Below are 26,860 nucleotides of genomic sequence, written 5' to 3'. Positions count from 1 at the left end.
AATTGAATGTTTAATGCATGGGCTGTTGTTATGGTAGAATCAAAATGTGTAAACCTCAGGGCCACGTCTTTGTCTGAAGAGCGCTTTATTATAGCTACACTGTGATTGGTGGAGCCTGGGGTTGCCACATTGATAAATGTCCATTGATTTGAACAATTACGGCTTTCTATCGGCACATCAAAAGATTTCTCGCAGGATCAAAGGACACATGAGATGGCCATTGAAAAATAAAAGAAGATGAAAATTAGCACAGCTCGGAGTCCCTCTGGCAGTGATGATGTTCTCTTTGAAACACAGTTAAGAGAGTGAGAACATAACCTCGAACGCATAATGAACCTCCTCAATGCTTCTCCCAGCAAGCCATTAGGCAGGTTTCCATTACTCGGCCAGTTCAAGGCTATGAACTAACAGTGTAAATTCAATAATGTGATATTTACGAGGATGAGAGGATTATGAGGGACCCATTTGGGGGAAGGATTCGAAAAAATACTGAAGGCTTCCCGAGCCAAGCAGACTTAATCATGTCTTTAGCTGTGGCGGTCCTGCAGCATCTCTAATCATTTACACATGGGACCAAAATAACATAGCTCCACCCCCCCAGCCATTAATAATGGTTAGACCAGTGGATCCAACTGTCTGATCTTCATCCTCTCGTCTTATATTCAGACCTTCTCAGCCTCCATTTCTCTTTGCAAAACGGTGAGAACTGTCAGCGATGACTCAGTGTCAGAGAGATTAAAATAGATTAGGGATATTCCCTTCTGTTTTAGAAACCCTGCCTCATTCCTTAACTTCTTCTGACTCTATGAACTCTGTTAAGTGGCTTTCTTAATAGGAGTACGTCTAAATGGACCTAATGTTCATATATCATACATTGGTGCCCTCCAATAGAGGTCCCTTATCCAGGAGAGGGGCCCTGTGGTTAATCATCACTGCTGTCCAGGGGGGGGAAGGCTTGACAGTCAGTTTAGGAGCCGTTTTCCAACAGGACCAATCATTCACAGAACGATGAGGGGGTTTTAACCAGCTCACAGGAACATTCACTTCACATGCTTCTGCTTCTGAATAGTTCCTGAGAGTTACAAAATAAAAGCTACTGAATACTGGCCAAAATGAATGTGTACAACTTGAGTGAATCTCCTTATACGGTGGTTCATCTTTTGCTGGAAATATAATCTGTCAACGGCTCACCTGTGTGTGAGATATAACGTCAGCCTTATAGCCTGTTGGTCATTTGACGACTTCCAAGTGAACAGATAACGAGTTTGGGCCGTTTCTGTGTGTTTATAAACATGAGCAAACTAGCACATCTTGGTCCTCTGGGGGCGTCACTGATGTAACATGAATGTAGTTCGTCCTGGAGGCTGTGAAACCTTCTTCTTACTTTCTTTGTCCCACGCATCGTTCCTCTTTCCAGCCTGCCAAATATATTTACTGAAGCAGTGATGTCTCTATCCTCCATTACCGTTTCCTCTCGGCGCCAGTTAGCTGGGCTACAGTGAAGGATCTCTGGCGACCTCATACGTCGTCTTGCAGTACTGCAGTGTTGTAAGTAGTATGACTGAGGGCAAAGAAGTGAACTAAGCAGAAAATTTGAAAATATATGTAATTGGGTTTTAGATAAAACTACACCGCACAGACCGCTGGAAAATTAAGATTAGTGTACTATTTAATTCATAAAATACAGAGTTTAACTGCAGTATGAAATGTGAAGTAGAGAAAGCTCCTGAGGAAATACTAATAAAATACAAAAAATAAAAAATCTAAAGTGGAGAAAGTAAAGACGACATTAAACTTGTGGAACTGGAGGAAATAGTCTATTTTAGATGCAAACATACTGGTCAACTAATAAATGTTTCTATCTATTAATGAGGATTTTACATTTTCTGACAAAGACAATCGAGCCAGTTAACAGTAAAAAGGCTGTTTAATTGCAGAATATATTGACAGTACAGTACAGCAATAAAAACACTGCCATATTGCTTCTATTTTACATGACTTACACAGCTGCTGTTCAGCTTATCAAACAAAAACAGTAATACGGTACTTGTACAGTAATGATGAGAAACACAACATACAGACAAGCTCGCAGAGCACTTCGCCCATCACTTTCCACTGACCGCTGGCTGTGTTAATTAAGAAATGCACAATAATATAATAACCGTAAGAGCAAGAACAAAGACAGAGCAGTCAACCCCGACAGTAGTGATGTCCTCGTCACTGGGACAAGAAGGACAAACTGGGCTGAATTCACACAGGAAGCAGAGGTGCACAGCCGCCAAGCCCACAGACGAAAACAAAACAAAAGAGAAGAATAAAAACCAAAACAATATGGATTACTTTGTACGTACACAATACATACATGACATGAAATGACTTGACATTGTCCGTGGTCACTCATTACTCTTTGAACTGGCCTTCATTCACCACATCACCTCCTCTTTATGACTTGTACCTCCGTTCATGTATCACATGGGTGCTGTTGCGTTTCACTACAAAGCTTCAGTTTGTAAATAAGGGCACCACAGCTGCTTCTTCACAGCCTTCCTCTACAACAGCTACCGCAGAAACATGGGAGCCGACCTGTCGTCAGTCACTGCCTTGCGGAGCCTCACCCCCCGGCGTATCGTCACCAGCATATCCATGTCCTCCTGGGTCGTAGAGGACGGCTCCTGGGGCACACGCTGAGCCGGACCCCCTGGCAGTGAGCTGTAGAAAGGAAAGTGACCCTCGCCGAGGGCGCGGGCGCTGGCAGCCAGCTCCCCTATCTTTTCCACCAGGCTGTGGCGGTTGGCAGCAAGCAGAGGGTCCTCCTCCGCGCTGTGGGCGGCCATGCCAGGGGCCTTTTGGCCATAAATGGTCCTGTCCGCCTTTTCTCCTCCTCCTCCTCCACAGCCCCAAGCTGCGTCGGGGAGGCTCATCCGCTTTGGAGAAGCCCTCATGTAGTCACTAGCAGTTGGGTCATCACCATAAAGAAACTCCTCGCTGCCCGCACGATGCTGGGACGGGCTTCCATAACCCGGTGAATCTGGCACTGTTGGGGTCTTAACTGGCACAATGGGGGGCCGGATGGGAATGGGGCCAGATGTGGACGGCGTGCGTCTCACTCCGGTTTTGGAGGATGGAGTCCGGCGAATGGTCGCCGTCCCCGAGGTGATGGCCCCAGCACCGCTTCTGCCTGCACCGTTCGGAGTGCCCTGCAGGGTCTTACCGGCAGGCAGACCTGCTGTGCTGGCAGGCCTCTTGGTTTGGATCATGCGGCGGTAGCTCTGAGCGATGTTACTGTGGCGTGGGATGGTGGAGGACTTGTCAAAGTCTGCCCGCCCTTCGCTGTCAGCATCCCCGTTGAGAGAGTAGCACTCATAATCAGAACCTGGAAGTGACAGTGAGTCATGAGCATCCACTGAATAAAGAACACTGAAAGCAACTATGTTTTGAAGAGCTATTTTGTAGCTTTATTACATAATAACTTATCGCATGCAGTAATTGAATTAACACTGCAATTAGTACAGCACTTTCCAAATGACGTGTATCACACATTCACATCAAAAGCAACAGGTCCAATCACAAATTCTGTGCTGTATGCAGACATCATATGTGTTTTATCCTAACAGACTGTGTGGCTGTTGAGCGTGAGTGTTACCTTGTGAGGGTATGGTGTCCTCGGAACAGGAAGGGGTGTTGGTCTGGGTGCTGTAGCCGCTGGAGTACTGCAGAGAGTCCCTGCTGCTCTTCTGCTGCTCCATACTCAAGCCTCTGGTCAGAACCATAGCTAGAGTGGTGGCTGCTGGAGAGAGCGGCTCACCATGCTGAGGCACACACACACATACACACACAGGCAAGTAGGAAGTACATAAAGATCAGCACACATTTACATATGCAATTCACCATAATACAAGTCTCGAGGCATACAAATTTATGTACCAACATTTTTACTCCACGAGGACTTCTTACCTTAGCTGCAATGGTTCCTGGGATAATTCTCGCTCTGTGTGGATCATCTGGTTGCATCCCAGAATACCCCAGTGGACTGGACGGAGCTTCCAGCTCTCTCATCTTATCCACAGACTCCCTCTTACGCTGCAGAGTGCTGGCCAATGAAGGCTCACAGGATTTGGCCCAGTCCTACAGCAGCAGACCAAACAATGAGACTGCCCTACAAATGTACGTCTGCGGTGTTTGCCACCCGACAGTTGTATAAAGTCAGTTAAACACAGAAGCTGCTGATTAGGCTCATGAACTGGTTAGGTGCCGATGTAGATATGGGCAGACTACATCAAGCAAGTGTTGTTAAATGATATAGCTGCCTCAGTTTCGCACACCTTTGTGAGGAAAGATTTCAAAACTGAGCTGGATGAGCAACAGCAAAATGGTGACTGTTAGGTTAATCTTGAGGCTCGTTAATGTGCATGAAGGCAATAAAACACAAAGAGGCAAAGAAGCAACAAAGTTTTAAAAGAGCAAACCCAAAAGAAAAATTGCAAATGAAAACAAACCTTCCAGCTAGGAATCTTTGATGTGGGTGAGGGGGTGTTGGATCCAGGGGAGAGGTTAAATGTGGGGGACGCAGGAAGTATGACAGAGAGAGGCCTGATGGTGCCAGTGTGAGAGAAAGCAGGGCGGAAGGTACCGAAGGATGAGCATGAGCCAAACTGCAGAACGGACAGACAAGTCTGAGTCAGAGTGCTCAACATCCATGAATAGTCCACGTCAAGAGGAGCCCACCGGCCTCTTTAAGTTATAGATAACAATGAGTGAAATGCAAAGCACATCGTGTGTGTGTGTGTGTGTGTGTGTGTGTGTGTGTGTGTGTGTCTCCAATAAAGCAAGGAGATCTGGTGAGATGCATGCAGTACTAACCGCCGTGGGAGAGTTGCACTCGCTGACAGACTGGCAGGTTTCTGAGGCCTCAGAGGAGGCTGAGCTTGTTGATTTCTGGGAAAGGATAAGATGGAGTAACAAACAGTGGAGGGGAAGAAGAAATGAGGTGAGAACGGTAGGTGAGAAGAAAGACGAGAGATGCACATGAAGAGGGAGAGAGTTGGAGAAGAGTGTTGATGAGCTTTAGGAGGAGGGAGGTATTTTGGTCTCTAAGGGGATCTATAGACCACAGCCTAGATCGATAATAAAGTAGCCTGTAAGATCATTTATTCAGAGCAGAACATTGCATCACTGCTTGTGTGCTGCTGAGCGTGTTCTGTACATTACACTCTGTTCAGACTGTGAGAGTCTGGATAACTTTTATCAGACCGGGGGGAGAAAAATTCAACATTCGTAAAAGAGAAAAAAATGAAAAAGCTCTGTTTGGGTTTGGTGGTTGAGCTATGGAGCTCTTATTGAGACATACGGGCTGTTGTCTGGAATGCAAACATGTCAACACTGAAGGTGCCGAATTGGAAAAGGATCATTGTTAAAAAGAGGGAATTGTTGTAGACCTACTGTGACAAGAACGTGGTGTTGTTTCTGTGTCCTCCTGCCCTGCAGCATTACTACCCGAGGAATCTCTATAGCTAGCTAACTTGGTTTCCACTGATCAAAGAATGTTATGCTTTAGTGGTATGGCTGAGACGACTACCTGGCTGGTGATGTCAGAGGGCATGGGCGACGGAGGCTTCGAGTGGGTGTTGGCGTCCTGGGATACGAAGCCCGAGTCGTGGGAGGAGACGCTGCTGAGCCGATGGGCTCCTGCAGAGGGCATCTGGAGGAGGCTGGTGACAGGATATCACGTCAGTATAAAAACTCAACATGTATGCAGGATTCACAATGACCAAATGGACACAAATCAAAACAGGGAAAAAAAGTCACTTGTATTTCCTTTATATGTGTGCACAAATAAAATATGTGTTAAATGACAATTATTTTGCCTTTTGCTTCCTAAAAAAAAACCAGAATATATATTTATTAAATTATTGAGACGTGATATCATGCTATGAAATCAAATGACACTACAGACAACAAGGTGAAGAGGTGTGTTGCATTCCCATGATGTCCAGCAGCGAGCAGCATCGACGTGTCAATACTAAATGAATGGCGGGGCGCAGGGGAGATTTAACTTCTTAGAAAAGGATGCATCATCTCTGTCAAAATGAATAGTCAACTCCCCAATCAGATCGGAGGAAAAGATAATGAACTGTCCTCCTAACATACAGTACGTTTTTCATTCAACTATGACAGAGTAAAATACAGACGGGAATACATATTGCAACATTTTCTATTTCACTTTTATCCCTGGTTTGATTTGTGTTCAATTGGGCATCGTAAATCTTCCATAACAATATAACACCATGCATGCTAAACAGGATCATGATTCTAGCATCCCCCCCCCCCCCTCCCCTTATTTTGTTCTGAAACTTGTTATGGGAAGATTTATGTGTAGGCCATGGAAGAAAAGAAGAAAAGGCTAAATGAAAAATGTATTACAAAAGCTGAGGACATGAAGGCAGTGTTATGTGAGAACTCTAAACGATGCCATTCTTTTAATTTCGGTGCATCAAAGAGCATTCAAAGGTTATCCCTTCTTTGATTTTCCTCTGAACATTAACAGCTGTCTCCGTGCTTTTTGTCTCCTGCTCTGTCATTCTCACTCAGCGTTGATTCTCTTTGTCGCCCACAGATTTGGAAAAAAAAAATGTGCAGCTTATGCTTCTCACCTTCCCTCTGTACTGCTCTCCCCCACCTCCTCCTCCCCCTCTCCCTCTGGAATTTATCATTTCTCCTTAATCTTTGTCCTCTAGGATAAGGCTGCATGTGGAATGCCAAATTAAATATGACAAATTAAATACCCTTAAATGATTCATTACTCAACACTAACCTCATGGCCTGGTTCTCTCTCATCTGTGTCTTTTAAAGAAGTACAAAGGGAGCTTGTTTTTCTTCCATTCTGCTAACAAGATCTTCGTCTCTTGATCACAAGTTTCTTTTTAAATTCCCATATACCAAATCATGGAACAGCAATCTTGTGATTCTCCACAACTGAATCATGCCATGCAGAGAAAATACTCTGACCTTCAGCTTAATGAAAAAGCTTTTACAGACTCAGTGGATGAACTGAAAGCTCTACATCGGTCAAGCTCAGACCAAGGCTGTTTCTCCAAGTTCCATTTGGGAGGTGTAACCTGATATGGACTTGTCTTATTCTACCCTAAAAAAACAGATATAACTCTCTATTACATATAGTCAGTGGCTGTATTGTAAATGAATATTGGACACAAATAATAGGCTGCAGTGTTAATTAATACAAAAATCAGGGTGGTTCTGTAACACCAAAGTGAGGTGACAACAAGGTTTGGTATACTTTTTTAACATTTACAATTTAACATTGCAAGGGTTTATCTGCAAAGAGAAGCTCCTTACTTGACCTAGAAAGCACATCTGACCAATCTTTATCGCTAAATTGTTGAACTATCACCATTAGACTTACAAATATGTGGAATTGGGTTGCTCGTGTAGGCTCATGGCTGTCAGGCTGTAATGCTTCACAGCTTTGGAGCTAATCTGGCTGTAAGAAGCTTGAGAATTGCAAATCTACCAGGTGCAAGAGCTGAGGAGCTGGCAAGATACGCCATGTACTCTGTGTCGATTGTGTGTCTGGCTGAGTGGTGAGGGAGGGTGGGGGTCACCTGCTCATGTATTCATGACAACCTTCAACATGTCATTCCTTCCCTACCAGTGTGTTAATAAGTGAGTTGAAATCAAGAATGTGCATGCATGTTCACTCGAAACAGCTCAGATCCACTCAGCTCACTTCCACGGCACACGAAACAAGACACGCTGAACAGAGAACAAAGAGCAACACTTTGTGTGTATGTGTGTGTGTAGGATATACCTGCACATGCTGCTCTTCCTGGAGCCACTGCTGCTGGGGGATGAAGGAGGGGTCTGGTAGGACCAGCTGTAGTCGGAGCCTTTCAGGTCCCGGATCACCTGCGGCAACACATCATCATACGGTGACGATACGGTGAAAACACTAGACACGTCGACATCGCTTTTACACGAGATAGAGAAAGTTATTTCTCAAGCTGTGTTGTGGGACATGTGAGGGGGTGAATACGTTTTGTGGTGAAACTGTAGTGGCTGTAACAGCAGGGCACTGTCATTTTAAGCAAATGTTACTCAAACAAGAGTAAATGTGTTGGGGATTATTTTCAGTAGCGGCCTGAACATGTCAGATCTGACAAGCGGCATTCATAGAATCAGTAGTATTACACCTCTGTCACCTGCTCACTGGCCGGTGGCAGCTTGTGTGGGTCTTCAGTCAGCAGAGTGAGGTCATCAACAATCGGCTGCAAATGTGTTATCTCTCCCAGCATGGCGATCTCTGCGTTCTGGAGGGGAAACGGGAGGGGATCGAATTGAACGGCGACCACATCAACAGCAAGAGCATTCGGAGGAAAACATCCTACGACTCTCAGGTGAACAGAGGCTAAATGTTCCTCACCACCACGGGCTGCAGCAGGTTAATGAATGTACAGTAACGGCCTCTCTCTTCCAGCAGCGCTCTGCGCACTGCCTGCTTCTCCGTCTCCTTCATCAGCAGGTACAAGTCACTGACATCCTGCATGGCACTGTCCAGCTGGGGCCGCAGGTTACCCCGGCCTGTGCGAGGCGAGCCAAGGGGTGTGGAGACGCAGAGAGGAGGGGGAGGGAGGGTGGAGCGAAGGAGGAAAGAGGTGGGAAGGGGGGGGGGGGGTGATAATTACGGAAGTGACATGAAGGGAGAAAAGTGCACACAGTTCAGAGAGGAGGGGGAAAGAGTACAAAATGAGAGACGATTAGAACACACAATGATAAATTGCTTGTGTACTGGAGGACGACGCACTGACAAACACTGCACATTGGAATGAGAGGACGCTGAAGCATGTCATCAATCACCAGTCGATGTAAAGCAACTAGGTGGTGACTTGTAGGTCCTGAAATGGATGCGATTAGACACACGATAGTAAACACAATGTCAGAGAGCCATTCAAGACCGCAAACAACAATGACACTAGATGATAGACGAAGGCAGGCGAAAAAGGATGCAATGATGATGATGACCACAGAGGTGCCACGTTTCCTGTCGCTCTGATTGCATGATTTAGACAGAGATGCACTGCCAGATAAAAACACCCTACAGTATATCTCAGCATATTTGGTTGAATCTCAAACCACTTTAAAATACAAGTAAGGAATATAGTTTTGAGTGAATGGTAATCACTTAAAGGGTCGTACCATTACCCATATGTTGAAGACATATCAGAGCTTAACGGTCTAATCTGTCAGTGCACCAGCATTTAATATGACACTGATTAAATTCAGGGTCTCATAAGGATCTGACAGCTTGTAAAATTAATGAAGCTAGTTTAGCTTAGCATAAAGACTGGAAAAAGGGGAAGGCGGCGAGCTGGAAAGTTAATCCATAAAACAGCAATGTGTCGTTTTTACACTTTACATTATTGTATGGATTAAACAAAAGAGACTCATTATGTGAATTGGTCAACTAATTAGAGAAGCTGGTAGATGTGTTTTGTTTCCATAAGACTGAGCTAGGTGAGATGTTTCCATCTTTTATGCTAAAATAAGACTAAACAGCTGCCGGTAGTACTTTCATATCTAGCATACATGAGAGTGGTATCTATCTCCTCATCCAACTCTCTCTGCAAGAAAGCAAATAAGAGTATTTCCCAAAATTTCAAACAATTCCTTCTTTTAACAAAAAAATGCTAAGACAACACAGGATTTTATTTGTGTGGCAGTTTGATCTAAGAATGATTACGATGCCTTTGAAAATGATCTCATGAAGCACAGCAGACATACCTAGAAGCTCTACAGCCAGGGAAATAGCCAGAAAGAAGTAGAGGAAGGTTGCAGGAAAGGGGGGGGGGGGGGGGGGGGGGCAGAAGAACAGGCAGTGTTAGCTGCATCAAATCAAGGCACATTGCATGTTTATGACCAGCCGGTACCACTGGTGTAAATCCTGCACGGTAATAGGAATTTAATTACATCCAGCAGTAGTGGCTAATGCAAGCACAGCCAGGAAAGAAGATCGTTTCTTTGATTTACAAGGTAGAAGCTGACAAATCATCCAAAGCTGGAAAGGAGTCTTTGGAATAGTGCCAGGCCTTTTACTGCGGCTGAGTTGTTATTTCTGATTCTACACTCTAGATGGCGTCAGTTCACTCTGAACTATTGGTACAGACCAGCGGCCAAGCTGACTTAATATCAGGATTTAAATCTCAATGAAGTTGTGCGAGTCGTTCTATTAATTAACAGATTCTCGGCAAGTTTTTTTCTCACCTTTTCTTGCTTTTTTCTGGAGTTTTATGGTATCGAGCGACTTCCTTTTGATTTCCTGGCGAGACCGCTTGTATTCTGTGGACAGCAAGTGAAAAAAGGCGCATCAATTTCTGTCCAAATACACCGTGCTCACAAACAAGTAGTTATAGTAGTGTGTCCAGGTTGTTCACCTTTGGCGTGGTCTTTGTCCAGCTGATTAGCCGTCTTCTTCCATTCCTCTATCCTGTCCTGGAGTGGCGTAACCAGGCCTTCCATAAGAGCACTACAGCGAGGAGACACGACATGAGAGGAGAGTGTGAGAGGCATAACAAATAGCTTTATTTCCATGGCACAAAAACACTCAGGGAAGTGTGGCATGAGAGGAAGGTCACCAGAGATGGGATGGGACCCGGGAATAATAATCCCCTCAAGGGAAGCGAAGGGAGAAAATTGCAGTGGAGGGGTGACACTTACTTGGTGAAGTGGCGTAATTTAGCCTCAATGCTGCGGTGTCGCATACACATCCTCGTCAGAGCTGAGCCCACGTCCCTGGTGGCACCTTGGATAAGACAAAACAAACAGATTGTCACCCATGATATAAGAGGCTGGAATTACGAACCACAAATATGCCTCTCGGCCTCGAAAAATATAATTCTCTATGAAGGAGACATAACACATCAAGAGAGCACTGTGAAAGGTTTATTCTCTCCTGTCAGATGGATTTATCAGGGCGTGTTTCTCCCTGCCAATGAGGCGTTTCCAGCTGCCGCCACTAGGTGGACGAGGGCCGATTGTAAAAGCAGAGAACCATAAATGTCACATTTGTTTGGCGAAAGGAGATGCGACACAGAAAACGAAATCCCTATACGCTCCCGCCCACTTCACAAAACATGCATTTCACCCTTTGACACTTGAAGATTGCGTGTGTGATTCACACCACAGCGTAAAAACAACAGCTTGTGTGAATCGGTTACTGTACTTTTCCTCTCTGCTGAAGTGTAATTAAATGGGGTTTTCAGCCCCTAAAGCCCAGGCTGGCCCACTGTCCCTCGGATGGTTCACAGGCCGGTGTAATATGTGGCAGCAGTGATCCGGTTGTAATCTGGGCCACATAGGGCTAATCTGAGGGTCTCTTGCCAAACACACACGTACACACACACACACACACACACACACACACACACACAAAAGAGGGAGGACATCTCTCAGCAGCAGACGGGCCTTTCAGAATCAAGGCATGTACGGTTGTATTTGTGTTCATGCATGATTTTTGGAGCATGTGCACAGGTTCGCGTGTGCATGTGTGTGTGTATATAGACAGGTGGTGTGATTTACCATCCCCCCCCACCCTTTCTGAGGTTCTCACCCCCTCTATCCTGGAGGAAAAAGGAGGGAACCCTGTAAGGGGATATCCCTCTATTCTTCCCTGCCTGCTCTGCCTTTCCTGTTCTCTCTGTTTCCTAAACACCATTCATGCAGGGCGGACAGAGAGAGAAAGAAACAGGCAGCAAGCGAGGGTGATACCCAGAGTGAAAAAAGAAAAACAACTAATGAAATAAGACACGTGGTAAGGAATGCTTCACATGAAAATAGCACAGATTTCCGGTGAGATCTGTGCTATTTTCCAGTTTCCGCACAATAAAGAAACTAGGTTAGCGTCTCCAGCTGACATCACGTCACACTGCCAGTTCAAAAACTGTTTCACTGCACCACTCTGTCAACTTCAGTGACGGTTGCACCAGTTCAAAGACACCGAGCAACCGATCTGGACTCCATCTCACGGAGACAATCTTCGGACAGATGTAGAATAACTCGATTGTGTTTGTGCGTTGGGGGAGAGGAGGGGACTGCTTTTCTAGGTGACAGAGAGAGAGGGGAGGGTTAGAGGTGAGAGGTCATCCAGCTGTATCACACGCAGGCGTTTAAAACACCAGCAGGAAGTGATTGAGTTAACATGCGGAAACTATCCGCTGAGCTCTTGTTATTAATAGCGAAAGGGTCTTTTAAAGGACTGGGCGTTGAGTATCCGTCATGTAACGGCCTCTTTTCCGACAGGCTCGTTGCTTCATAGAGTCAAGTGTGAAGACGTATGAGGACACGTGCGCGCTGGTTATGCAATCTCTCCTTTTTTTGACTTTCTCCTCTTCAAAGCATTACGGGAGGCGTCCGCAGCTGCAAATCAGCTCTTGAAGGACGGAGGGAGACTGAAGGAGGGACGGACGGGAGTAATGTGGGCTCTTTTATCTGTATAACAGACCTTCCCAATGTCACTGTCAGCCGGCGAGAGCCCCCAACCCCCACTCTCCTGTCCCATCCACACCTGCCAATTTCTCTTCCTCTCCCCTCCTCTTCCTCTCCCAGAGGGGGGGATCAGCTGACAGCTACATCCTGGGGAGGTCCAGAGGCTTCCTGTCCATGTCCAAGAGCCCTGCTGGCCTCTGGCCTCGACCGGATGGACAGGGCTGCAGTGATTCACTCCCACAGAGACCTGCATGCTCACACAGGCATGTGACAAACATATACAAGCTGGGAGGATGGTTTGTTTTTAGATTTTGTAGATTTCAACTGAAAAAAATAAAGAATATCCATCCATCCATCCTCTGTTGCTCCTCTTGAACCTTCTTCCTCTTTCGGCCTTTTAATATAGTTTTTTTTCTTCTTTTTTGTGGGAGTTTTCACTTATTTGAGCCCTTTGAGGCAATTTAGTGATTTGTGGTTTTGTGCTACAAATAAAAAAATAGACTTGAATATCTCCATATTTAGATCAATCAGCACTTGACTTTGTAACGTGCAGCTTGACACGTGGCTGGGAGCTGGGAAAGTGATTATTTAGCAGACCTGGACCCATGGGGCTTCGGGGGGGGAAGCAGGCTCGACCTCATAGCGGACAGCCACATGTGCATGAACGAAGCAAAACACAGACCAGGGTGGAATAGAGCAGTCATGCATCCCAGCGAAAGATCTTAAGACATGGAGGAAACAACTGGGAGCAACCGAACAGCCCAGTAATGTGCAGCTCATTATAACAGCACTGTTCAATACGTTTACTGTACATAAATATAAATTCAGGTCTGATGTGAGAAGTTCATGGGGTTGTTGGTGGGAAGGTGAAGCCCTCATTGTTGGGTTTCTCAGGACCAGCACAGCGTGGTCCCAGTGTTTAGTGAGTGGTTCCATCTAGAGCTCTGGTTCTGATCAACTCCCCCAAATCCTTGAGGTAGGAGGAGCGTTTTAATAGGTCTGCTTTATAGGGGGCTCTCCTGCCAGGAGCCCGGGAGCTATAAGCTGCCACGGGTCTCATTCCCTGATGTCTTCAACATGGTAGCTTGGCTTAACTATCTCTGCCTTTCAGCATCTAAACCCTGCTGCTCGGCTCAGGTTTAATTTGCCGAGCTGGAGTGGGTTGTTACCGTTGTTAGATTTCTGCATTTTCAAGTTGAATCCGGCTCTCCTGAGTCGAGTGGGTGCTCCCTCTTTTTCTGCTTCCTGTGTCAATAAAGCATGTTTATGTGGGCTGTAGAGCGAAAAGGTACAGAACATCCCACACAGTTACGCTTCCAGGAATATGAAGTGTTTTTTTTTTTTTACTAAGCTCTTATACAGTCGCAGCTTAGCAAAGGAAATTCCATCATCCATGAGACAACAGTTATTCCTCACGTTGGCACCTTGGCGGCGGAGCTGACCGCGGCTGGCATAGCCTGTACGCTTCCTGCCTTTGCCCTCCCTCGCCCCTTTTAAGTGCTACCCAATGTGAACTGGCAGGGACACAGCGGAGGCCACTGATGGATGAAAGGGGCCGTGGGATGAGAGGGGGGGGGGGGGGGGGGGGGAGGAAGAAAGAGAGTACACACTGCCGAGGTGCCGGCCTGGTCAGAGGAAGTGTTGGCTGACTGCTGCAGGTGCAACAGGCGCTGCCAGGACGAAATCTCCCATTTTAGGCCCAGAAAATATATGATTTATGAATGGTTCATATAATGTTTTCCAATATCATCACAATCTTCAAATAGTTTGTGTGTTTCTCTTTTCAAAAGGAACAGAAAACCATAATGAAAACATTTTCTGTCGGTGGAAAAAAAAAGAAACAAACAGAGAATGAGGAGGAATTGCTTTGATTTTGTCCCCGTTTATTTACCAGTCGAGCAAATACGCAGCTGAGCTTTCTGAGTTCAAGAACCAGACGAAACATCATATATTCACATCATCAAACCCTTCGCTTCAAAGCACAGCTGGAGTTCTGGCGGTGCATCTCAGAGGGAGCAGTCAGTCAGTTAATAAAATAAAGCAGCATCCCATCCGTCTGCTGGTTAGGCAGCACTAGCTTCTGATGGAGGGAAGAGAAGGCGGATAAAAGAGCCGCGAGTGGACATTGATCGTGGACCAAGAGTACACTACTGAGCGCCTGCAACAAGAGAGTTATAGATCTAACTGAAGTTACAGAAATTGTGGATGACAGACAGAGACGGCGCTGAAGTCTTTTGAGAAACTCTCCAGAATCTCTTATCTAAAATGCGAGTATATATTTACAGACTTAATTAAGAGCCCAGCTTGAAAAGAAAAAGGCATTTCATAAGACTATTTGTTCATGGTTGTAACTCAAAGTAAACATCCGTTTCACTCAGTTTTATGGAAATGTTTTATCCCCTGACAGATTGGGGTGAAAAGTATGTTTTACTTTGTAAACAAAGCCCAATGTGGTTTGAGGGAGGAGTTTCATATTGAAATGACTGTTTGAAAAGAAACTAGGCCATCATTGTTTGTATTCATCGTCTTTACACTGAAAACAAAAACACAGACCCCACTGCTGCATGTGTAATGAATAATAACAAATAATGACCCATATTTTACTTGGGGACATTTTTTCTTTTGTTTTTAACACATTAATACCAAATATGTAGAAATATATTGAACTTCATTTTCCACAAACTGGAATGGAACTTTGATGAAAGTCACAAAATACAATTTTGTTTTATTACACAGCCCAATATGAGTCTTCAAATTACTTGCTTTGGCCGACCGAACAGTCAAATATCAAATTCCCGATGCAGTAAAGAGAAAAGTGACACAAATTCACATTTGAGAAGTAAATAACCTGTGAGTATGTTTATGAGTGAACGTATATATGTGCTGTACATCTGCAGCAGAAATCAAAACAGCACTCAGAACCTTTGTGTCACTTCCTTACACATGGAACGCCTCTTCTTACCAGCAGCAACATAAAAGAAAGGCAGAGGAAACAGCCTCAGGATCAATTGTTTCAGTCACACACACACACACAGTCAAACACACACTCAACCCATTGTTGTCTGGCCGGTACGCACAACGAGTTTCACCTCACAACCAGAAACACCCACGGACGCGGACAGACCGCGCCGTGTCCTGAAGTGGTGTAAACATGCTCTGGAGTGCATTAGGAGGACAAGTAGGAAGTTCAGTTTTCTGTTGGAGGAGCTTCCTGCTCAGTGACATAAATGCTGCTAAAAATAAACGCCGCCCCTTGTCCAGATGTGCTTTTCACTGGAGTTGAAAAAGGGGAGACGGAGAGAGAAGAAGAAGAAGAAGAAAGTGTACAGTAAGGAAAGACTTACTGTATTGTGCAGAAACTATACGGAGCATTCTCCTTCACCTCACCTCGGGGAGGACGACACCTGGGGATCCTATTTTCATTAAAAAAAAGACCCCACATGTGTCCAAACTCCAAATGCAATCAGCAAGAGGCAGACGTTGAGGCAGCAGTCTGAGAATGACTCAGTATTTTAATGGAGCAAAGCCTGCAAGCCAGTTCATCCAGATGACTCGCGCTGTCCTGCTTTAAACCCAATGCAACATGGTTCTCTTTATCTCAGCTGACAATGTTCTGCCCACTCTTTTGCTCTGCCAGCGTTGCTCATTAGCAAACAATCCTCCACACAATGCCGAACACCTCCGCCGCTGCTCATATTGCATTTCATAAGCTCCATTTCATAGACGTCAAATACAAAGTCTGTACGTAGTCACATCGTGATAATAAAATGTTTCCATGTGGGTGGGTGGGACTGAAATGTTCTGGTCTGCTACAAAACAATTGGATTATACTGGAACCGTAAACCTATAAAGTCTTCATGAGGGAGTACTGATCGGCCACTCGGCCAACTAAATTTTATAACCATAACTCCATCCAAACTCAATCCTATTTCTCTTCTTCATGCTGAGTGATTCTGATCACAATACATTCAACTGCTGTTATTTAGAACTAGAGTGGAGCTGGAAGTCCTGCTTACCCAAAAATGTATCTCTATCTCTGCTTCGAGCTAAATGCTAATGTCAGCATGCTAACTTGTTCACAGTGATAATGCTAAGGTTCTTATCTAGCCCACATAAAATATTACAGTCATGTTCACCTTCTTAGGTTAGCGTGTTAGCGTTGGTAATTAGCACCTAACAAAGTACAGCCGACGCCGACTGAGAGTCATTAGTTTTGCACCTGATGATGGCGCTACATGAATAGTGAGAATAGTGAGAATACAGAATTATTAAAATTCATCTTGCTAAGACATTGCCCTATATTCAAAAATGTCAACGTCATAGTGCCAATCGAGGAAAAGTGTGAAAAATCTGTTGGATTCGTCCTCTGGGGACTCTGAATGTTTGGACCAAAGTGGTGGAGCCATGATGCTAGAATGGCTAGAAGGCAAGATTTTGGTAATAAAGCAAAATGGTGGAGAAAAAAAACATTCAAAATATTTGTGCTGAAAATAATCACACAATCATGTGATCTGACCAGTGACCCTCCACCCTCAGCAACTGTTTTTAAATCAGCCACCTCAGATGATTAAAACTATGCAAGCATCCCTTTCAGAACCTCTTTTAATGTCCTCCCTTACATTCCTCCATCAGCCTCTCTCTCTCCCTCTCTCTCGTGTTTTCCCTCCCCTCTCCGGCTCCCTTCCACGTTGACTTCGTGTTCAGGATATAGCTGAACACAGTGTTCCCCTCAAGCCTCGTGTTTGTCTTCTTAGTTTGGTATTCACCCTCTGAACGAGAGTTATGCAGAGCAGAGCAGAATTTGTTTTCTTTCCATTATTATTCCCTCCTTTTTTTTCGTCTGTTCCTCGCATCATTGTTCCAGCCACTTCACCCTTTGCATGTGGTCATTATAATAGCTGGAAAACATTCATTTTTGCAGCGACCACATTGAGTTTTGAGGTCGAAGGCCGTAAACTCCAAGACACGGAGAGCTGTTTTGGGAGCTGTTCCTTCAGACAAGGTAGACAGCTGAGGGAGGAATAAGAGGCCCTAGTTGATACGTATGCAACTTTACGGCTGGGGGTCGTGAAATACCCGAGGAGCCTCGCATACAAAAGGCACAGCTGACCATAGCGCAGCATTCATTAAAGTGACTGCATGTAAGTCCAATCTAAATACACTCAATAAGCTGTTGTCACGCAGTCAATCCCACATACAAGATGCAGGTCTAACGTCCCTGTACTGGCACAATACAAGCTCCTATCAGGCTCGAACATGAAATGTCAAGCTCGATGGATGTCAGTGCCGGTCACATGGGCCACACTCATTATTTGACATGTCCGTAAAAATAGCTGGACTGCTGGGACAGTGCAGAGGACAGTAATCCCCTGATCTCGCTCTGCACTAGGCCACGGCCGCAACTCGTCCATGCCAGGCCGTCCAGATGGCGGGTAGGGATATCCGTCCCATCTGCCATCCCAGAGAAGCACAGGGGCCAAGCAGATTACTGCTTCGCTGAGACACTGATCTACTAGCACATCTCCATTCCACCACCGAGTATGGACTGAATGGGTGAGAGAAGGAGACAGACAGGGAGAGTTAGCCCATTGGGACATTATGTCTGTGTAATGGTGTGTGTGTGTGTGTGTGTGTGTGCGCGCTCTCTACAGGCTGTGGCACGCAGATGTAAAGAGAAAAAGGTTTCGTAAGCGTTGAGCACAAACTTGCAGTGCATCGCAGTCTGGCTGTTGATCCCCGAGTGTGAATTTTTAAAGCTGGGGACGGCTGATCAGGAAGGGAAGCGAAGGCAGTCTGTGTCCGTGTGTTACAGAGTGGGGCTAAGAGGATTAGCTAAACGCCTCTGCCTAGCCTGGATACCCAGAGCTGTGGAAATCCCGACCACAACCCCCACCCATGGCCAAGCCACCACCCCCCACCAGGCTCACCTCACTCTCCGAGCCTGTATATCCCATACCCTGATGGGCCATTAGCCCTGAACTAATGGCTCTTTGACTTCCATCTCATTCAACCATGTCCAAAAATGAAGTCAACCTTCCATTAAAACATCTAGCCTAGCAACAACAAGAAAACACCAAACACAGAGCCCACTATTCTCCAGATAAGTCCAGTCCTCTTAAATACGTCGCACAACAATTTAATATGAGCGACAAAAATGGTCTAGATAACACATCAAAAGCTATTAGGCTGACCTCAAACTAAATCCCAGGAAAAGAAACATGAAACATTTATATTTAAGAAAGCTGAGATTCTCCAAGTCCATAGATCTAATATAGACTTTGTGGTTGGCAGACCTTTATTGAACCCAGATGCTAGAGACAGACGTGCCTTTAGGCATAGGTCCATCAGCACAGCTTAGAGAAACAGCGCCGTCAGTGTCTGTGTCAGCGCCAAAACGCCTGGCTGCCGACTCCTCCAGCTGCTTCATAAAACACAGACGCCGATGCCACGGCCGTGACCATAAACTCTAAAAATGGACAACACGGACAAGAGGAAGCCTGAACATGAACATGGAGACAGTTTGAGGTGGAAACGGGGGAGTGATCTCAAACACAATACAGCTATTAAGGCATATGTATGAAAAGCTGCCCTCCCAGAAAAAGTCAACAAAGCACGTCAAGACAGGAATTCATAAACTCCTACTTTATTTCACCGTCCTCTCACCCTGGATCACTCAAAGAGCACTGAATGAGGGGAAACGTTGCTTTTCTTGGCAGGGAGACGTGCAGTCTGGAGAGTGTGTGTGTGTGTGTGTGTGTGTGTGTGTGTGTGTGTGTGTGTGTGTGTGAGCGAGAGAGAGTCAAAGGGGTGACGGGGTGAGTGTGTCAAAGGTAGATTAAAGGAAGCAGAAGACGAACGCGATGAAACCTCCAGCTGTGCCAGCAGCTGCAGCTCATCCCCGAACACGAGAGGGGAATCGGGGCGACAGCAAGGCGGCCAACAGTTCACAGCCGAGGGCCTGCCCCCTGTGGTGCAATCAGCCCTATATGGTGGTGCAGACGCTGCGATAAACATGATCGCTGTAGGCAGACAGACCCACACACACACACACGCAAGAAAGGGGGAAAAACAGCCACAGAAACACTTTTGAAATGTAGAGAAAGTAATCTCCATCTACCTACCACTGTCTGAGTTAGTCAGTGTAAAAGCAAGAGGAAAGAGTGCAACATCTGGATGCCAATATATTCAGGATAATAGGTTTTAACATTGCAGCAGCCGGAAGGGCAAATTTGCCTAAATCATGTCCACGGAGCCTGCAGCGTGGGGGTTCAAAGGTTATCCCAATGCACTACAGTAAATATCGACATTCCTCCCACCAAATTAACTGCTGGGTTTCAGAGCACGCGAAGACGAACACGGCTCAACTGTTGGAAGAAAGGAAAAAGTAACCACACCGATCGATTCAATTTGTGTCAAATGAATATGGGCTGAACATTGAAACCATCAAATTATTTTCTACCGCAAAACTGCTCGAGCAGAGCGATACACAGTAACGCTCTGTACAGTCAGGCCATTTTACACTGCGGATAGAAAATAACGTCCAGTTTTGGAGTTCATAATCAATTTATCTACTGTTATTTACTAGTTATACAATTACAAATCACAAACTCCCAGAGCCCAAAGTGATGACTTCAGACTTCTTATTTTGCATGACCAACAGTCAAGAGCCTAGAGCCACACTGCCCTTTGGCCCAGTTAAAGGCTAATGGTAGCAGGGCAGGCTGAAGCAAATCACATCAGTTTTGCAGGAAACTGGTCATAAAAAAGGGGTGGACGAATGAAAATGTTTGACCTAAAGATGGCGCTAGATAAAAAGTAAGGCTATCACCAAAGTTATTCGGGCACTGTGGACATCTGTGCTAAATTTCAGGGCAATCTATCGCATAGCTGTTGAGATATTTCGGTCTGGACCAAAATCGCGTTTGACTGACCAACAACAAACAGACATTGCCGACCACAGGGACTATTGAGACCATCAAATGTTTGATTCTATACGCTAAAAATATCATAGTCTACTCATCTGCGCCACCCTAAAGCATGTTTCATTAGTTCCCCTTCACTCGTTACAAAGTCTCTCATTACATAGCGTTCCCTGCATCACTCCTAGGGATGACATTAATCCTAAAGTTAATGTCCCTGGGAGAGGAGCAGAAGAGGGAGTGGGCGTATGAGTGACACACTTAGAGGGATTTTATGCATCTATAGCTGTAAAACTCAAAGCGCCCCTCTCTCTCTGGTCCATCTATCACTCTGCTGTTTTACCATCTTTTACAGTAGACACACTTTTCCTTTGAACTCCAGCCCTGCCACGGTCCATACCATTCCGTTTTTATTGAAGCAGGCTTGCCAGCTGCTAGCAGGTTGACGCTAGCCTACCTCGCTCCGTCTTGCACTCGCATCAGGAATCATTCAAGGTTGATGGATCGCAACGGCAATAAACTCTACTGTTACTGGACAAGCTATAGGAGTAAAACTAGTGAGAATGTGTGAACACCGCTGAAGAAATGCCTCTTTAGTTACTCCAGCAGTAAGTGGTCAGTAGGGGGCTGCGCTAGTGCAAACTGCTTAAAAGCATGTTGGCATGTGACCCGCGAGAGGTCAGGTGGCCAGCTACCAGCTGTCACTCTTTGAATATCTGCGTGTGTGTGATTATGACCGTGTCCGTGTGTGTGTGTGTGTGTGTGTGTGTGTGTCAGGAGCCTTTCCACGCTCATCCGAGTTTTTTGACCTACATACTGCTCTCGATGATCAACCCGAAAGAAATCAGTGTTAATCAGCTGCCTCGCTGGCCAGCCTGTCTGCTGCCACCAGCAGGGTGACAAAGCAGATCAGCAGACCTCATTAAAGACCGAAGAAACAATAAGCTCAGATTTTCACTTCTCTGAGCCTCCCCCCTACCACTTCTTTCAGAGTCTTAAGCCCACGGTGTGCGAGAGCTTGTATTAGCAGAAACCCGTCCTTACCTCTGGAGTTGGTAGCCATGTCCGCCACCTTCTGAAAGGCATCTAGGAAGGCCACCGCTGCCAGAATCGTGGTCCTGTAAATATATTGGCACACGTTCACTACACCGCGACCGCATCAGGAGTCCGTCAACATTACACAAGAAACTGTATTTCTCAAACGTTCACTGGAACCACTTCTCTCACCTGAGTTGAGAGTGCAGTTTTGTGGCCTTGGCACTGAAGTCTTCCCACACGGGGTAAGAGCTCTGATTAAAACAAAAAAAAAAGGGAAAAGAAATGAGTCAAACAAATATCTCACCACGGACATTTAAGTGCACAGACATACCTTCTAAAACACACACAATGCATTTGTAAAGACATAATGTTCTCTACAACAGGATCAGATCTGCTACAACTTAATAGAATTCTCTCCCTTTTTTTACATTGATGATACAGAGTTGAAATAAGGTTGCAATAACTCAAAGGGAGCTTGGTTTCTTCCCCAGGGGTTGGAAAACGGGTTGGTGCATAAGCTCTGTGCTCCGACTTGTCTTTAAAAAGGTCGACGGGATTTCTCAGTGCACACTTTTGTCATTATTGTTCTCAATCAACCTGACCGGCCTCGTCTCTCGTTCTTTGGTGCGGGCTGGTTTGCGTGTGCAAATGTCTTTTGTCCATGCATAATCTGCATAAGTTATAATATATACAGTTGTGTGAAAAAGTGTTTGCCCCCTTCCTGATTTCTTATTTTTTTGCATGTTTGTCACACTTAAATGTTTCAGATCATCAAACTAATTTAAATATTAGACAAAGATAACACAAGAAAACACAAAATGCAGTTTTTAAATGAAGGTTTTTATTATTAAGGGGGGAAAAAAATCCAAACCTACATGGCCCTGTGTGAAAAAGTGATTGCCCCCTAAACCTAATAACTGGTTGGGCCACCCTTAGCAGCAACAACTGCAATCAAGCGTTTGCGATAACTGGCAATGAGTCTTTTACAGCGCTGTAGAGGAATTTTGGCCCACTCATCTTTGCAGAATTGTTGTAATTCAGCCACATTGGAGGGTTTTCGAGCATGAACCGCCTTTTTAAGGTCATGCCACAGCATCTCAATCGGATTCAGGTCGGGACTTTGACTAGGCCACTCCAAAGTCTTCATTTTGTTTTTCTTAAGCCATTCAGAGGTGGACTTGCTGGTGTGTTTTGGATCATTGTCCTGCTGCAGAACCCAAGTGTGCTTCAGCTTGAGGTCACGAACAGATGGCCGGACATTCTCCTTCAGGATGTTTTGGTAGACAGCAGAATTCATGGTTCCATTTACCACAGCAAGTCTTCCAGGTCCTGAAGCAGCAAAACAGCCCCAGACCATCACACTACCACCACCATATTTTACTGTTGGTATGATGTTCCTTTTCTGAAATGCCGTGTTACTTTTACGCCAGATGTAATGGGACATACACCTTCCAAAAAGTTCAACTTTTGTCTCGTCAGTCCACAGAGTATTTTCCCAAAAGTCTTGGGGATCATCAAGATGTTTTCTGGCAAAACTGAGACGAGCCTTGATGTTCTTTTTGCTCAGCAGTGGTTTTCGTCTTGGAACTCTGCCATGCAGGCCATTTTTGCCCAGTCTCTTTCTTATGGTGGGGTCATGAACACTGACCTTAATTGAGGCAAGGTTCACCACTGTTCCATGTTTTCGCTATTTGTGGATAATGGCTCTCACTGTGGTTCGCTGGAGTCCCAAAGCTTTAGAAATGGCTTTGTAACCTTTTCCAGACTGATAGATAGAATTACTTTGTTTCTCATTTGTTCCTGAATTTCTTTGGATCGCAGCATGATGTCTAGCTTTTGAGGATCTTTTGGTCTACCTCACTTTGTCAGGCAGGTCCTATTTAAGTGATTTCTTGATTGAGAACAGGTGTGGCAGTAATCAGGCCTGGGTGTGGCTAGAGAAATTGAACTCAGCTTTCCAAAGATGTGATAAACCACAGTTAATTTATGTTTTAACAGGGGGGGCAATCACTTTTTCACACAGGGCCATATAGGTTTGGATTTTTTTTTTTCCTTAATAATAAAAACCTTCATTTAAAAACTGCATTTTGTGTTTACTTGTGTTATCTTTGTCTAATATTTAAATTTGTTTGATGATCTGAAACATTTAAGTGTGACAAACATGCAAAAAAAATAAGAAATCAGGAAGGGGGCAAACACTTTTTCACACAACTGTGATATAGATATATATATATATATCTATATCATGGCTGTTTATGTGCACCGGGCCGGTAGTATGGCTGGTCATTGAAAGATCTGGATTAGATCTACCTCGGGATCATCACACGCTGCTTTGAGCTCTAAGAGCAGAAGCCAAACATAAAACACATTCGAGGCTAGATCCCATTAGAGCAAGAGCTTGAGCCCCTGGAGAAAGAGCGAGGCAGGGCATAACCCCCTTGTGCCCCTTCGATGGAGAGGAGCCAAAAGAGGCTGCACATCCATGACTATATATAGTCAGCGTGCAATCTGGAAACAGTCTTGCTCTTCATCACTTCTGGTATAACCACCATTCTGGAAATGACAGCGTTTAACTCGCAGCTTCTCTCTCTGCCTTAGAAAGTGATTTAGGAGCCGTCATCTCCAGCAAAAACGTTTGCCGTGATCCTCTAAGCCTCGCTGTCTGAACTTGACTCCAACAGGTGTCTAATTGGCTTGTGTGGCCTGCGACTCCCAGGGGCAGGAGGGATGCGCTGCCAAGACAGCTGAGGGAGGAGGGCGAAGAAGCGGCTGCATGCAGAGCAGCGGGACGGTGGGACAAACATCTCTCTCTTCATTCACACCCAGCAGCTCCCAGGGAGGTGAGGGGAGACGAACAGAGGGAGGGAAGGAAGAAGGACAGGAAGGAGAGGCGGGCTCTTCCTCCGACGCCTCGCCGTTCACCGGAGGCTGAGGTCTGAAACTATCGTCCTCGGAGGCGGCGGGCAGTGTTAGTTCAAGGTCATTTTGAAAAAGTGGTTGCTTTCCCACACACACACACACACACACACACAGACCCTGGAAGTCACATCCATTGCTGACCTCATTCTTGATGTTGCTGATGTAATCCAGCTGAGTCATTGTATTCCCTCTCACTCTCTACCTCCTCTTCTACCACCTCCTACTCTTTTGCTTCTCTTCCTGCAGCTTCGTCAGACTGTTATACAACCAACAGGTGCTGCTTATGTCAACGCATCTTGTCTGTACGGTCCGTAAAAGAGGCTTTTTTTTAAGTTCTCCGAGTGCACAGCTTGGGTATCATGTGGGTAATTGCACACTGTACTGTAACTTTGCTCCCAATCGGCGAGATCAGCACAGGAGAGCCGCGCTGCTGCGTTGCTCCCGGGGGGGTAAAGTCGGTCTGACAGGCCTCCGTGGCCCAGCCAGGCGGCAGGAATGAGGTCAGATGCCTGTCTCCGACAGTGGACACTGTGCTGACTAAGGGCTTCAGCCTCATTCATCTTTGCTGCTTATCAATACACAGACTGCCTCTTTCTAAGAGCCCCCCCCCCCCCCCGCCCCGTCTGTCTCTCTAAGCCTGGCATGAGCACACCACAGAAAGGGAAATATATGAAACCAAACCAGCGCTGCCGATAGCCGAGAGCTGATTTCATTGGAGCCTGACAAACGAGGGCCCATAAATAGTGCGTCCGAAAGGCACCACGGCCCCCCCCCCCCCGAGAGCCAGCGATCAATAAGAAATCTGTTAGGTGGAAGGTGCCGCCTGATGCTTGACTTATTAACTGCTCTCTCAACACTTTGTAGCATGAGCGTCCGCCACAATGAGAAGACTGGGAGCTGCCAACGGGGCCTGATGAATACGTTCACACTTTCCATCTGTTGTGGTGAACAACAACAGACCACCCTGGTTCAACTTCCTTGACTTGACCCTCCCCCAACACACACAAACGCACCAAAACACACACACACACACACACACACTTGTGTGTGGGTTATAAATAATGGGAGACATCTATTTCCTGCTTAAGAAATAATAGTAAAACTATGCTGAGCGAAAGACAACACGTTTTAGACAGAAAGCAGGCGGCGTGAGTCCGTTCCGTTCAGCGAGGTAGTGCCTGGATGAACTGTGTATTGAACGAGGCGACACACTGCTGAAGTAGAGATTTCCTGCCACAAGGGCCAAACATCAGGAAGCACAATCAATAACCTTTAATGGCCGTTTCTGTCCGGGAGGTTTAGGTGATGGAGCCGGTTATTTTCTTTCAGAGCTTCCACCTGTGCCATTTATAATCTAAGAACCCTTGGAGTCTGGGATGAGGTAAGAACAGTTGTTTGGGGGTCAAATGGCACCCAAGAACAGTTTTACTGAGATTACTGCACAATGTAGAAATAACCTCCCAATTTCTACAGCTCTTTCCCCTTCTTGTGATGGATCCATTTGATTCTAATCATGGTGAGGTTATGGTTTTGACCCCTGAACCAAACACATTAAACCCCCACCACGTATTTCACAAAATAAACATGTTAGTTATTGATTTTAGTTCCAGTTAACGGGTATTATATGGTGATCACACACTGGCTGAAGTATTGTTACATACAACCTGACGGACCTGCTGCACATTATGCAAATAGCACAAAGGGAAACATGTTTCATCTCCCAATTTGACCTGCAGCGGTGTTTCCAGTGGGGGAGGACCCGGTAATAGAGACAAAGGCAGTAAAAATATGCGTCTGATCAGCCACCGTGCTACCACAAAGGTCACATATCACCCCGGTCTACTTTACCGTAGGGCTGCATGCGTGTCACCTACCTTCATGTCGTTCACGATGGCCTGGAATAATCCACCCAGCGCTCCACACTCCTTCTCCACAGACTCCATGGTGTCAAAAACAAAACAAAACAAAGCTCGCAGAAAGACAAAAATAATAATATTCAGATTAAAGATCCGCTTTCAAAACAGCAGACAATGCAGATCTTTGTTTTTGTTCATCCGCCCTTCGTTGTCTTTTCCTGCAACAACGCAGCCAGCAGCGGAGAGGATGCGAAAGCCGCAAAAGCCCACAGCCAGCAGTCTGCGGGGCGCACGGACAAAAAGAAACGTGCTGCTCGATGGCACCGGGGGGGGGGTCCGCCGCTCGCTCGCTCCGCCGCCGCTACTCGCCTCTCGGATGTACGGGAGGGATGGCGCGGGGAATGCGCTTTGTCCGGGTGAACTACAACCGGGAAACGTGGAGGGGACATGCACTGTGGCTCCTCATGATCACAACGTTAACCCTAAGAGAACCCTAACAGAACAGGGAAAAAACGGAGAGATCACAATTGTGGGGAAGAGGGCAGGAGGAGGAGGAGGAGGAGGAGGCAACTACGGGAGACGGGATCGGCGCAGGTCTGAGACGCGGGGACGCGCTCCGTTGTTCGTGGCGGA

At 45.8% G+C, this 26,860-nt stretch overlaps 1 protein-coding gene across 1 annotated transcript; it reads right to left on the bottom strand.

Annotated features, from left to right (window-relative positions):
- Window positions 1-1,349: 1,349 nt before the first annotated feature.
- mtss1la (MTSS I-BAR domain containing 2a) lies at window positions 1,350-26,838 on the bottom strand. The gene is made up of 14 exons (XM_076088765.1): window positions 26,246-26,838; window positions 21,642-21,703; window positions 21,459-21,532; window positions 10,729-10,813; window positions 10,446-10,537; window positions 10,276-10,350; window positions 8,438-8,595; window positions 8,217-8,324; window positions 7,826-7,923; window positions 5,576-5,708; window positions 4,861-4,935; window positions 3,955-4,125; window positions 3,644-3,809; window positions 1,350-3,373 (listed from the first exon to the last, which is right to left on the bottom strand). The coding sequence occupies exons 1-14, from the start codon at window positions 26,312-26,314 to the stop codon at window positions 2,559-2,561; spliced, it is 2,181 nt and encodes a 726-aa protein (XP_075944880.1). The 5' UTR covers window positions 26,315-26,838; the 3' UTR covers window positions 1,350-2,558.
- Window positions 26,839-26,860: the final 22 nt, after the last annotated feature.

The sequence above is a fragment of the Anarhichas minor genome, unplaced genomic scaffold (genome assembly GCF_050575085.1).
Source record: "Anarhichas minor isolate MPS153535 unplaced genomic scaffold, ASM5057508v1 ptg000011l, whole genome shotgun sequence".
NCBI lineage: Eukaryota > Metazoa > Chordata > Actinopteri > Perciformes > Anarhichadidae > Anarhichas > Anarhichas minor.
The sequence above is the reverse complement of the archived record's forward strand: the minus strand, read 5'-3'. Positions and strand labels throughout refer to the sequence as shown.

Bases quoted from the DNA above. Each gene is read 5' to 3' on its own strand.
- mtss1la (XM_076088765.1), bottom strand. From the start codon at position 26,314: ATGGAGTCTGTGGAGAAGGAGTGTGGAGCGCTGGGTGGATTATTCCAG. The intron at 4,126-4,860 runs GTTAGTACTGCA...CTGCTGCTGTAG, and splicing joins AGTGCAACTCTCCCACGGCG to GACTGGGCCAAATCCTGTGA. The intron at 3,374-3,643 runs GTAACACTCACG...TGTCACTTCCAG, and splicing joins GGACACCATACCCTCACAAG to GTTCTGATTATGAGTGCTAC.